Source organism: Parasteatoda tepidariorum, chromosome 7, assembly GCF_043381705.1.
Source record: "Parasteatoda tepidariorum isolate YZ-2023 chromosome 7, CAS_Ptep_4.0, whole genome shotgun sequence".
Taxonomy (NCBI): domain Eukaryota; kingdom Metazoa; phylum Arthropoda; class Arachnida; order Araneae; family Theridiidae; genus Parasteatoda; species Parasteatoda tepidariorum.
In genome coordinates, this window is record NC_092210.1 from 28,835,749 (window position 1) to 28,850,504 (window position 14,756).

Consider the following 14,756-nt stretch of genomic DNA (forward strand, 5'->3'; position numbering starts at 1 on the left):
CTTCTTCTATAGTGTGCTTGTATTTTTATTTATACGCTTCACTGTTTCAGTAGTTTCACATATTTTATCACACAAAAATGACTCAAGGGTTTTATCTTGACCTCACACTATTTTTGTTAGGCGATTATTTTTAATAAACTATACTATTTAATTTAACTTTTGTGTATTAAAACCGAAGAAGAACTGAATTGTTCGATAATTGCCGCTTAACCCTCCTTTTTTTTTTGACAGATTTAGATTCTTGATCCCCAAAATGAGAAGTAGTTGAAATGTTGGAAAAATGAATCCAAAAATTTAGATGGATGGCTAAAGTATTGGGAGGTTTTTGGCCTTCGAATCTTGGGTTACACTCTCGAATCTCAAGGATTCAGTTCTAGCGTGTGAAAACTCCAAGTATTAGATTAAACGTAGTTTTCATATTTATTTTATTTATATTTGTTTTATTTATATTTATTTTATTTACATTTATTTTATTTACATTTATTTTATTTATACTTATTTTATTTATATTTATTTTATTTATATTTAATTTATTTATATTTATTTTTTATTTATTTATTTATTATTTTTATTATATTTTTTTTACTACTTATTTGTTTATTTATTATTTTTATTATATTTTTTTTTTACTACTTATTTGTTTATTTATATATTTCTTATTTATGCATTTATTCCTTTTATATATTTATTTATTTTCTACACCGAGCATTAAATTAAAATTTGTTCATTTTTTTTGCTTCTTTTTTTAGTTTATTTTATTTATTTGCTTATTTATTTTATTATTTTTGTTTCATTTTATTATTTCTATTTTATTTTACATTATTTTTGTGTTTTTTATTTATTTACTTATTTTGAAAGCGTTGAACGTATTTGCATGCTTTATCTAAATAACCCCCCCCCCTTTTTTTTTTCTTCTTTTTTTCCTACTGGTTTGGATTCTTGATCTTCAAAATATGAAGTAACTAGAATCTTGGAAATATGATTCCAATAGTTAAGGCAGGAGGCTAAACCATTGAGAGGTTTCAGGTTTTCGAACCTTGCAAGGATTTCGAACATCTTTTGTAACCCATGGGTTACAAAAGATGTTCGTTTTTATTTCATTTATTTTATTTTATTTATTTAATTTTACTTGTTTTTTATTTTTTTAATTTCATTTTTTTGTCATCTGTATGTTTTAAAACATATTAAATTTAAATACTATTTCATCTTAAGAGAGTTCTCGCTGTATTATTAAAGTTTAAAAATAACTTATTGGCTTCCATTTCCAAAAGCAACAGATTTCATTAATTTAATATATTTAAAAAAAAAAAACAGAAATAAACAATCTATTTCATAGTTCGAAAAAACGAGAGATAAAGACTCGAAGTACATCACAAAATGACGCAACTGGGAATCCGCCAAAGTTTTCTCTTGACGCATCTAGATATTTCTAAACTGATTGCATCATCGTATTTCCACACAACACTTGCTTATTGCTGATGATAAATCACTTTCTCCTATTGGTCAATTACTTGAAAAGTAGAGTGTGCAAACAAGATCCTACTGGTGAATGAACCAATTCGTGCTCAAAATTTGCACACGACACTCTCTTTAATCGTGTGCAATGTTGCACTCATCACCCCCACCTTATGAGCACAGTTCTTTTTTGACTAATATAAAAGAAAGGGGGTGGAGCATCACCAGTTAATTAGGTTTGATAATCTGCTATTGTTTGAACCAATTTTAGGAGTCTTTGAGTGATTCATTTTGAAGTCGTAACCTGCAAAGCTTCGTTATTTGGTAAGGTGTTCCTCTTTTTTTTTTTAGTTTGTGAATGTAATGTCGTTTAAAAAAATAATCGCTTTCTTATCAAAAAAATTTAAATGATACTAAAATATTAAAATTTTTTTGTTTATAGCAATTTTATTAAGTAATTCTTGAATTTTTTTTTTTAATAGATCATAGACCGAAAAATTGTTTCGTGTATTGCATATGATTATTATTATTATTATTTTTTTTTTCGTGTCTTGATTTCTGTGCTGTTTTGACAAACGTAGTAAGATAAGTGCAATGCTACGAGGGAAAATATTTTCGGTATCGTATACTTTGATACTATTATCGTATATTTTGATTGAAAATATGTCTGGTTTAGTGTAAAAGTGATAAAAAAATTTCTACTTAAACCAACAGTATGAATTGAAGAAGTGAAGACTTTAAAATATAAGCAAATAAAATACAAATAAACTATGGAGCTCTACCGATAATTAAAATTTATTTATTTGTCATTTTGCTGATTTATTTTTTTTTTACTTATTTATTTTATTTTATTTCTATTTTTTTTTTTTCCTTACTTAATATTTTGTCAATTCTTTGTAAAAGAAGCTAAATTCCAATAAGATCAGGGAAATAGTTTTTGAAAATCGTATCTGAAGAGCGTATACTTTTTTCAAAAATGTTTCGGAAAGCTTATAATCAAAGACTAAATTTTCGAAAGTTTTAGTCCTAAGTTTTATGTTATATATTGTTTTTTCATATCTTAAAATTTTACAGGATTTTTAATATATGTATTAAAAATTTACTATAGAACTATATTTAGTGGTTACACAAGTAACCCTTAAATATAGTTCATAACAATTCAGTTATTTGCTAGTCACAGAACATTGTTTTTAACTTAATGCTCCAAGAACGTATGCGTTTTATATAAGGCGCCATCTGTCGACCTTTTACGAAACAAATAGTATTACTCACAGTAAAAACTCGATGATTTAAATTCATTGTTACTGATAAACAATTCTCAAAAATATAATAGCAAGAAATAATAAAATTGTCACTTATTTAACTGTCTAAATAGTTTTATAATGTTCGTCGAAATATTATATATAACTTTTTTATTTATAAATGTTATGCACATTTGTATTGAACAATCTATCAAGCTCTATAGAGTAAACTGATTTAAATAAGAAGGCATTTGAAGTTACACGTCGTTTATATGTAATGTGTTTTGCATTATTTATAAACGTGAATTTTTGACACGAAATTAATTTATTAATTTATTTTTTCCTTCAGTTTTCCTTTTTTCTTAATGATATAAATAAATAATAATTTATTTTTTTAATATATTTTTTATGTTTAAAAAAATATTCTCCCTTTTTGGACGCTATTGGCAATAACAACCCCATTTTAATCATTTAAGTTCCAAATTTTAAGATCGTATTTCTTGTATTTGTTGATAGAAATTTCATCCATTTAATAATAATATTGTTTCAGCTGCACTTTTACAAAATAACGATTTGAAATATTTCGTTTTTACTATTTTCTTTTAGTTCTCTTTCTCAGATCATCAAAGATAAATCGAATAAATATAAATCTAATGTAAATAGATCATAAGGCTTTTCCCTTAAGTATTAACTGTTTCATATCTTAATTGGCATTCAGGTTTTTCACTTTTTTTAAATAGTTAAACTATTTCAACTCTTCATTCTGCCAATAGAACTGAAGCTACAGATTTGTTAAATAGTTGAAATGTATAAAACAAAACAACTGCAATTCAATGTAAATAATAATCATTAAACTTTTTGAAGCATATTTAAAGATGTAATCACATTAATCTAGTTACTCTCTTTAATCTAGTTACTCTCTTTAATAATTAAAATAAGAACCATATTTTTTTTCATTTTCATTTATTTATTTATTTTGGATAATTTTAAGAAAGGAAAAATGGAAACAAATATTTAACTTTAATTTCGTGGCAATTTTTTTTTTCTTAATCATGTTATGAGAAAACAATAATTAACATTTGCTTCTAAATTTCAAGTGGCGTACCTACTACTTTTAAATAGTAGTTTCGATATTTCTAAACTATTCATGAGTTAAAATAAACTTAATAATATTTTAGAAACCTTCTAAATTTTTGTATTTAAATGGCTAAAATTATTTGCACTATTTGCAATATTTTATTTATATAATTCAAATTATGCAAAATTAAATTTATCGTTATTTTTAAAATAACTCACTAATGCTTTTTATGGAATAGTTAACTTTTTTCTGAGCCAAAATCATTTTTTACAATTTTTCTTCTCTCATTTAAGTTATACAGTTATTCTAAAATATATATTTCAGTAATTTGAGAACTTTTTTGTTATCATGAAAAATAAAAATTAATCAACCTTAAACCTTATTAATAAACCTTTAAAAGATAAAAATTTACTTTTTTCATGATCGAAATATATTGTTTTATCTGAATTATCGAAGCAGTGTTGCCTTATTATTTTCTTATTTATAATTTTACCTTAAACTACAGTGACACATCAATTTTATGTTATCTGTTTACAATTGTATACCGACATTGTTCTTTTTGGGTTATCAAAAGTGATAAGCAATGCTTTTTCTCATTACGTCAGATTCAGATAAACATATTCTATGCTAAATTTAGATGGGATACACTGTTATTCAAATTATTGCTTTTTTCTTACTTAAATTCTCTCTTAAAATAAATGCATTTAGAATGACAGAAGGCATAGTAGTTTACAAGTAATACATTGTCTTTTCAAGTTTACGTAGGGTGTGTTCTATTTGGAAAAGAAAATTGACGATGTCAAATAAAACATTATTTTAGCTCTATTTTATGTTTAAAAATAAAATAGAGCATGAGAAGGAAAAGTTGAAGACTAATTAAAATAAATTAAAATTAGTATTTAAAAATAAAACGCAATTCCATCAAATTTAAAATTAAATTATTTAATAAATTAATTAGACATACTCTTTGAAAGAATTAATTTTTCATCATTTGATTTAAGAACGATTTATTTTATATCCGGACAGGATAAAATTTCTAAAGCCTCTTAGAACCTGATAGAATTTCAAATTTAACAGATCATTAAACTATAGAATAGAATTCTTTCGAAATTTAAAATAAAACTGTCCTATAAATTGATATATCATATTTTTTAAAAAAAGAATTTTAGCACTATTTTTAATTTTCAAATAGAATTCAAGCTTGGGTAAAATTTTAAAGTTAATAAACTACTACCGAACTAAAATGATAGTTATAATTAAAACAGGAATAGAATTCAATCGAATTTAAAAATAAATTGTTGAAGAAATTAATGAATCGTACTCTTAGAGAGAATTAATTGTTCATTTGATTTTAGCACTATTTTTTAGTATTCAAAGTGGGCGAAATTCCTGATATATTTTTGAGCCTGAAGAGAATTTAAAAGTCAAAGAATAACTAAACAGAAGTTATGATTAAATTTATAACTAGAATAGAATAAATCAATGGCTAAAACTTAATTGTTTAATAAATGAATGAAACTTATTCTTATTTGGAATAAATAGTTTATTTGTGTAGAGCGTTTTTTTTTTCTTTTCATATTCAAACTCGATGAAATTTTGAAAGTGTCTTAGAGGACGAACTTTTTAAATTTAATTGATAATAATATTTAAAATTAAAATACAGTTTAAGTTAAATTTAAAGTATTGATACGATTTGAAGATATACGAATGAAGAAATACTTTTGAAAAACTATTAATTCATACAATTTGAGGATATTCATACACTATTTGAGGATATATACTATAGGGGATATATACTCTTGAAAAAATATACCATTAGAGAGAATTGATTGTTAATTTTTTTCTATCGCTCTAATTTCAACTCAAATTAGATGAAGTTTCGCCCTAAAGGGAAACCTCACCACTACTGCTTCTTATGCCTGGAATCACGTTTATTTCTCAATGTATAGAACAGATGGTAGTACAAGACAATAGAGATAGTTTATTTTAAACTAGATGTCAGCACTAATCAAACATGCATTTTTGCGATTAACCCAAAAATTAGGAATGAATACATACATTGTACTAGCACTTAGTTTTATGTAAATTTCTGGAGAAAAAAAATTGCAGTTTTGATCATTTTCTACAAATTTATGTGACCATTAAGGAGTTAACTGGCGCAATCCAAAATTAATAGTAGGAAATGTTGGTGCGAAGTTTAAACAATTTTTTTGCTGGACGATGCGGAAAAATAATTGACTGTACATATTTTCTACCCTCAAAATAGTTGTCGCACGAAAATCTTATATTAAATACTACATTTATCCTAATTAAGCAAGAATATATTTAAATAATCCTAAAACGTTATTTTAAAGCATTATTTTCATTATTTAATATTTAGATACAAAATTAATATTTCTTTCGTTTTAAACATAATGGGAGACTAAAAACCCATGTTTAAGTTGAATATAAGTAATTTTCTTCATATTATTACCTATCATCTCTTTAAATATATCTAGTTCAAATTAATTAAAACATAATTTTTATTTCAAATATATGCATGCACTTGTTTTTGTGGTTTCGACAGTTATTATATTTAACACTTCCTTTCATTGTGTACTTTAATTAAGAGATAAAAATTACCCTAAGTCATTTCAAAACTTGATTCTCATGTGTTCATTTCAGAGGGGAAAAAAACTATCATGGAATCAAAGGAAGTTCAGAAAAATGAATGCTGCTGTAGTGGAGACTGCGAGAGTTGTATCTCTCAATGCTGTAAAAGTAACACCTGTACATGCGAGAAAGTCTGTCCCTGTTGCAGATGTTGTCAAATATCAAAGAGCAGTGATGACATATGTAAGTGCTGTGAAGAAAATCTGTGCAAAAACAAAGCTACTTCTGAAAAATATTGTGAATGCTGCGGAAACCAAGCGGACAAAAACTCTAAGGATTTTGTTTGCGTAGCTATCTGCCAAAAGAATGTTTGCAAAGCTGTATGCGTACCTGGAGATTCTCGTAAGAGCTATGGCACAAGATCTTGCATAGACAAAACTTCCTGCGTCTGCGGAGATTCCTGTCAATGCTGTAGTACAAATACCTGCAAAGCTGAAACTGTCTGCGTCTGTGGAGATTCCTGCAAATGCTGCAATGAAAATAACTGCAAGGTCAAAGCTGTCTGCATCTGTGGAGATTCTTGCAAATGTAGTGGTGCAGAAACTTGCAGAGCCCAAACTGCCTGTGTATGTGGAGATTCCTGTCAATGTTGTGGTGAAAATACCACTAAAGCTCAAACTGCATGTGTCTGTAGAGACTCCTGCCAATGTTGTTGCGCAAGTCCCTGCAAAGTCAAAACTCTCCGCGTCTGTGTAAATCCTCGCCAATGCTGTGGTGAAAAGACCTGTAAAGCCCAAACTGCCTGCGACTGTGGAGATTCCTGTCAATGCTGCAATGAAAATAGCTGTAAAGCCAAAAGTGCCTGCGTCTGTGGAGAATCCTGTCAATGCTGTAGTGCAAGTCCCAGCAAAGTCAAAACTCTCTGCGTCTGTGTAAATCCTTGCCATTGCTGTGGTGAAAGGACCTGTGAAGCCAAAACTGCCTGCGTCTGTGAAGATTCCTGCCAATGCTGCAATGAAAATAACTGTAAAGCCAAACGTGCCTGCGTCTGTGGAGATTCCTGTCAATGCTGCAATGAAAATAACTGTGAGGTCAAAACTGTTTGCATCTGTGGAGATTCCTGCAAATGTAGTGGTGGAAAAGCCTGCAGAGCCCAAACTGCCTGTGTATGTGGAGATTCCTGTCAATGCTGTAGTGAAAAGACCTGTAAAGCCCAAACTGCATGTGTCTGTGGAGACTCCTGCCAATGTTGTTGTGCAAATAAGTGCAAAGCTAAAACTGTTTGCGTTTGTGGAGATTCCTGTCAGTGCTGTAGTGCAAGTCCCTGCAAAGTCAAAACTCTCTGTATTTGTGTAAATCCTTGCCAATGCTGTGGTGAAAAGACCTGTGAAGCCAAAACTGCCTGCGTCTGTGAAGACTCCTGCCAATGCTGCAATGAAAATAACTGTGAGGTCAAAACTGTTTGCATCTGTGGAGATTCCTGCAAATGTAGTGGTGGAAAAGCCTGCAGAGCCCAAACTGCCTGTGAATGTGGAGATTCCTGTCAATGCTGTAGTGAAAAGACCTGTAAAGCCCAAACTGCATGTGTCTGTGGAGACTCCTGCCAATGTTGTTGTGCAAATAACTGCAAAGCTAAAACTGTTTGCGTTTGTGGTGATTCCTGTCAATGCTGTAGTGCAAGTCCCTGCAAAGTCAAAACTTTCTGCGTCTGTGTAAATCCTTGCCAATGCTGTTTTGAAAAGACCTGTGAAGTCCAAACTGCCTGCGTCTGTGGAGATTCTTGTCAGTGCTGCAATGAAAATGTCTGCAAGAATAAGACTGTTTGCAACTGTGGAGATTCCTGTCAATGCTGCAATGAAAATAAATGCAAAACCAAAAGTGCCTGCGTCAGTGGAGATTCCTGTCAATGCTGCAATGAAAATAACTGTGAGGTCAAAACTGTTTGCATCTGTGGAGATTCTTGCAAATGTAGTGGTGCAAAAGCCTGCAAAGCCCAAACGGCCTGTGTATGTGGCGATTCCTGCCAATGCTGTGGTGAAAATACCTGTAAAGCTCAAACTGCATGTGTCTTTGGAGACTCCTGTCAATGCTGCAGTGCAAATCCTTGCAAAGTCAAAGCTCTCTGTGTCTGTGTAAATCCTTGCCAATGCTGTGGTAAAAAGGCCTGTAAAGCCCAAACTGCCTGCGTCTGTGGAGATTCCTGCCAATGCTGTAGTACAAATACCTGCAACGCTAGGACTGCCTATGTCTGTGGAAATTCCTGCCAATGCTGCAATGAAAATAACTGTAAAGCCAAAAGTGCCTGCGTCAGTGGAGATTCCTGTCAATGCTGCAAGGAAAATAACTGTGAGGTCAAAACTGTTTGCATCTGTGGAGATTCCTGCAAATGTAGTGGTGCAAAAGCCTTCAAAGCCCAAACTGCCTGTGTATGTGGAGATTCTTGTCAATGCTGTGGTGAAAATACCTGTAAAGCTCAAACTGCATGTGTCTGTGTAAATTCCTGCCAATGCTGTAGTGAAAATACCTGCAAAGCCAAATCTGCCTGCACCCGTGGAAATTCCCGTCAATGCTGCAATGAAAATATTTGCATGATTAAGACAGTTTGCAACTGTGGAGATTCCTGTCAATGCTGCAATGAAAATAAATGCAAAGTCAAAACTGTTTGCGTCTGTGGAGATTCCAGCCAATGCTGCAATGAAAATAACGGCAAAGCTAAAATTGCCTGCGTATGTGGAGTTTTCTGTCAATGCTGTGATGAAAATAACTGCAAGGCCAAAAATGATTGCGTCAGTGGATGTTCTTGCCAATGTTGTGGTTTGAATACTTGCAAAGCTGAAACTGCCTGAATATGTGGAGATTCCTGCCAGTGCCAATCAACAAACAAAAAATTGCGTGCTTTTGCGGAGACTGCTGCATGTTCTTCTTCATTTCTTTAATTTTTAAATTTCAATTTGTTTGAAAATAATTGAGAATAATTGTGAATGAGAGTAAATGAGAATAATTGTACTGAGAGTAGTTAAAATTATGAATTATGTTTTTATGACTCATCTTGTTGAAATTATAAAATTTATTTATATTTAATGCTGCATGAAGTTTGCAATTTCATGGAAAAATAATTTGAAAACTAGCTTTGATGCTTTAAATACTTAAATTATTCTATTGTAAGCTGTGTAATGTAGTTTTGTATGAATTAATAAACATTTAATCCGAAAAAATGTTTTTGTCTTTTTTTTTCAACAATTGCAAACAAATAGATAAGTGTTGATTATGCTACGGTACTTGAACGTTTTTCACTAATTTGTAAAAAGTGTGTGAGTTAAAGACAATTACTCATCCTACTCTTCCTATAAATTTGAAGTATAAAAAAACTGTACATTTTATAAGACATTTTGAAAATGAATAAATTAATTTGTAAAACTGGTTAATTCGTTTATTCCGATAAATTCATAAAATTTGGGGTTTTTTGGCACTTGTGGGAGCTTTGTGAGTTTTCAGAATGTGGTTTCTTAACTTTAATTCGTCTAGTGAAATTGGAAGAAGTAGACGGAAAATGTTCTCCATGCACTATAATCAAACTTATCTTGAATAAAGGATCGACAGGTCTTAACAGATAGTTCATTATTCTGAAATTGCACGTTTCCTAGAACAAGTTATAAGCACTTTTGAAGTTTAATAAACGAATTTTTGGTATGGTAAAAGTTATATGTTATTTTCTCTCTATACTTAAAAAAATTGCAAGAATACTGCCTCAGCTGTATAGGGTGTTTCGCTTTACGTTACATTTTGTTTTGAGGCGGAAAATCCATAAGACTTAGAAAGTTGAATCTACGAAAGCGTGTGTAGAAAAATGTGCAGGGCATACAATTGAATAAAAAAATTAACATTTGATAAGGACTGTTAAACTGGTAGATAAAAACTTCTATGCGGGTCGCTATGAAGATTGCTGAAATGAACTGTAAATTTTCAATTTTACGTGTTGTAAGAACCATTCTTATTTATGAACATATTACGAGTTCTAATTCTTTTCAAAATTTCATTTTGTTTGATTCTTGCAATTTAAAGTGCCTTTTTAGAGAATTTTTCTAAATTTTTTATGTTTTGCAGGACGTGACGTTACACTATATGACTTAACTTAAAATTAGAATGGCGTCTAGATAAATTTGCAACAATTTTTTTTCATTGTTATTTTCAGAATTATTTACTAGCAAACTTGCAACAAAAATACCACTAAAGCTGTTCTGTAGACAACAGGAGTGCAACAATAAAGTTGAAATTTGACGTGCTTATGAGGCCGCTTTTACATATGAACTTAACATGATTTTTTACCAATTGATTCGAGAGATGTTGCAATTTTAGCTGATTTTTCACGAATCTTTTCTCAGTCCTTGTGTTACAAATAATGATTATTTACCAGTTATTGTTGGAAAACTTGTTAAATCTCTCTTCGAGCTTACGCTTGGATAGATGTCGAAATTTACGAGAGAGGGAGATTAGAAATTGCTAAATATAAATCTTAGCATTCATATTGATTATTTTTAAGTTTAAAAGCTAAAAAATGTAAGAAAAGTATAAAAAAGTAAAAAAATGCTTCCTATTTGAGCTGTTTTAATGATATAAACAATTCTTATGCGATTAAAATTATTTTTCTTTATTTCTTCTCTTTGAATTACATAATCTGTATTCTTGTAAGCTTTTTTTTCAAGTATCTTTGATTATTTTTCTAATCCTGGTAATCATTTATTTCGTCGCGATTAACATACATTAAAAATAAAGGTTTTCACACAAAATTTTAATAATTACATATTTGTTAACGAAATGATATTTGTTTTGTGAAACAATGCGGATTTTAACAAACAAAATTATTAATGTGAGAAAAACAATGATAATGAGGGTATGGGTGATTCAAGCTACCGTGGGATAGAGCATCCTAGTATTGTATATTTCTCTTTTTTACATATATCTTGCGTTTTTTTTCTCTATGTTAATACATTTAAAACTCTCACAAATTTTAATTATTTTAATTTAGTTTCAAGAACATTATTTTTATTTAATAAAAGAAAAAAAACATTAACTTTGCAGTAGCTTAGAAATATTGTACTTGTAAATATTATTGATTTGAAGTTGATTTCTGAATCGACTTCGTTTGAACACAATGAAGTCTAATTTATTCATCTGAAAAATTTATTTTTAATTTGATAAACTCGTAATGGAATCACCAAGCAATGATTTTAGTTGCTCGATGTCTCTTATTTTGAATCCTTTTTTTTTCTTCCCTACCCTTTTTTATTTTTATCGCAAACTGTTCCTTCAAAATTCAATTTGTTCTCCTTTTACGGTTCTTCTCATGTCATATATTCTTATTCCTCCAAATTTATCTTTTAAGTTCATACAACTAATCATGATTTGCTTTCATCTCATACAAGTTGCTTCATTTTGATATCATGACAAAGTAATCTACATGAGATTTTAAAAACATCTACATAAAATGATAATGATCTGAATCTATCTTCTGCAAGTTGGGGCAATATTTTATCATAAGGAAATATATATATGCAGGATGAGGGAAAGAACTGCCTGTCATCCCTTCCACTGCTGCCATGATTCCAGCGTCACAACTTCCCCGCCTCACCATCATCACAACTTTCTCCCGCTCCACCCGCTCATGATTCAGTTTTTTGATTATTGCTGAACAGTGAACTGCATAGCCCAGACGGAGCTGATGTTTATGATAAGAAGGCAGAGGGCCCAATTTTTTGAACTTTTAGAATTTTTGTTAACTATTCATATTTAATCATATATGTAAAATTCATCTTATTATTAAATATTTCTTTCATTGAAAAAACTGTTCGTTCCTCCAAAACACCGCATATATATTTCTTTTTCAGATAAATAGGTGTATTTTTATGAATGCATAAACTGTCTAAAATATTGATCTGAGTATATGTTTTTTATTTTCTAAAAAATATCTTTGACACGGTCTAGGTAAGAATTTCCAGTGTATGAAATATTATTTCCAAACTACAAGCCAGACTAAATTTTATGTCCACCACTATTTTCACAAAATATATAAAAAGTTTCAAAATGGTAACGTATGTAATATAAAGAACTTTTTGGTAACCAAAACCATAAAAGAATTAGAAAAAAAAAATTTAAAAGTACATTGCTGAAAAGAACAACAACACTGATGTTAGTTTATAAAATGTTTAAATGGTTCCAATGTAATCTACATATTATTAAACGTCCTAAAATTACAAAAAATAAATCAGAAAATAAAGCACCAAGAAATTCCCCCATGAAAAAGTGGATGTTGAGTTAGCAGATTAGACAAAATTCAAATTTATGCTCTTTTCACATATATTGACTCAGATGCTGATGGAGAAGTTCAACAGGGAGGAATGCTCCGTGAAATTCCTGAATATGCTTCAGATTATAAAATTTTTGTGGTATTCCCTCTGTGATTACATCTTCTATGAGAGAGGCTTCAGCTATCATAACGGAACAAACAATATAAAGTTTGCAGAAACTCTATGAAGACTGAGGCTCTTATTGATTTGCTCTAAATTTCTATATATTGACCTCCCAACAGAATTTTATGCTAGGTCTAAAATTAACCTGTGGTATTTTAGCGTCAAAGAGCAACAAATATTTCAAACGTACGCTGCTAAAAGTATTAAGAGATTTACGTTTAAATACACGACTCTCCCTATCTTAATTTAAATTAATTAAATTTTCAAAGGCCAAAAACAGGCATTAAAACATGCAACAATGTTAACGTAGCTTTTGATAAAGATTGCAATCCTTCTGTGATATTCAACTTCGTATATTTAATTAATCCCTCCGAAAGTCTGAACGTATTGTTACCCCTAAGGCAAAACTTACAAGCCAACTTTACCAATGAAGTCACCAATGAAGAGCTGGCAAGTGGCAAGTATAAATTTCATGCCCCACACTTAATTATTAAAAAATCAAGTTTTAATGGCGATATTTGAGATAGAATTTATTTTTCTTAGATGGAGAGAAATAAAAATATTTATGTATCCTCATTTAAAACATAACAGAGGAACAATTAATACATATTGTTATTGAATAGTGTAAAGTAACAAACGTAAAATTAAGTAACCTGCTAAATCATCAAAAGTATTACAAATCATGTAAATTGTACTGGATGACAATTTAGGTGAATGACCTGGGAGAAGAATTTATAAAATCAATTTGCAATACAATTTGTCAGCTATCCCAAAGCACGTATAATGCAAAATTTGTGTATTTGGGATTAATAAAAATTATACACAAAAAATGTATAGTATTGTTCGATTTTTTTTTCGAAAAAAATTTTCGTAAATGTAATGCAGATTAAAACCAAGTAAATTACTTTTTTTCTTAAAATAAAAAAAATAAATAAAAATAATTCGGAATGTTTTTTTTTCTTCCTGTCTAATTTTTTTATTCAATTTTAATTGACGAAAATATTTTTGAAAATCAATTTTCTGTAACTAAAATAAATATAGATTGCTTTTTAATTTCATTTTACTAAGCAGTTTAAGAAAATTTTTGTTTATGTAAAGGACATAATTCCAATTTGAAGCTGTTAGGAAGTTAAAATTTTTGAGGCAGATTTCAAAATGGAAAAATTGTCCCTTATCTTTAATCAAGGTGGGAGGAAATTCTTTTTTCCTTCTTCGTTTTTTATTTTTCTCCTACTTCCCTCCAGCAATTTCTTATCCGTTTTCCTCTTTTTCCATTTAACTTTAGATGATAATATGGAGCCCCTGCTGCGTACTGTAGTGGACTGGTTGCTAAGACACGGTTCCCAGCAGATCACCGAAGTCAAGCCAAAGAATATAGAGGGGATATCTCTCTATATTCATTGGTCAAGCATCACTGGCTGCTGTCAGTGTGCGCGTGGGTGACCACTTGGATTAGTCTACGTAGGAACCGAGGTTGTGCGGTATTGATCCTCGTTAACCTGTTCTACCGTAAAGTGCTCGACTTCGCGTGCAGGTCGTCGGGTTACCGAAACGGGGTGCCATCCCCTTTGCAAAGGATCAAAATTATGATGGCATGTCTTCGGATCATTCTCGGGGATGTTTCCCAGACCGTCACCAATAGCCCATTGTGCAGCTCTAGTGCGACGTAGATGAACTGCAACTACAACAACAGCAGCGCCTGCTGCTGTGGTAGAAAGTTTCTGGTACCCGGGTAAGAAGTAAAGGAAATCAGCTAATAGGACTGAACATTCACACTGCATGCAAATAATTCGTGCATGGGAATTCGGAGATGTAATTGTGAACCTGATCGGAACTGCGTAAATTGCATGCATTGAGAATGGCCAATTTTTTTTGTACTATTTGTTGCAACTGCAGCGCTCTCTATTTAGTACTTTTAAATAA

At 30.3% G+C, this 14,756-nt stretch overlaps 1 protein-coding gene across 1 annotated transcript; it reads left to right on the forward strand.

Moving 5' to 3' along the window:
* The first annotated feature begins 1,605 nt into the window (after positions 1 to 1,605).
* LOC107451707 (balbiani ring protein 3) lies at positions 1,606 to 9,581 on the forward strand. The gene is made up of 2 exons (XM_043041325.2): positions 1,606 to 1,779; positions 6,439 to 9,581. Exon 2 carries the CDS (start codon positions 6,456 to 6,458, stop codon positions 9,210 to 9,212), a length of 2,757 nt encoding a protein of 918 aa, XP_042897259.1. The 5' UTR covers positions 1,606 to 1,779; positions 6,439 to 6,455; the 3' UTR covers positions 9,213 to 9,581.
* The last annotated feature ends 5,175 nt before the right edge of the window (positions 9,582 to 14,756 follow it).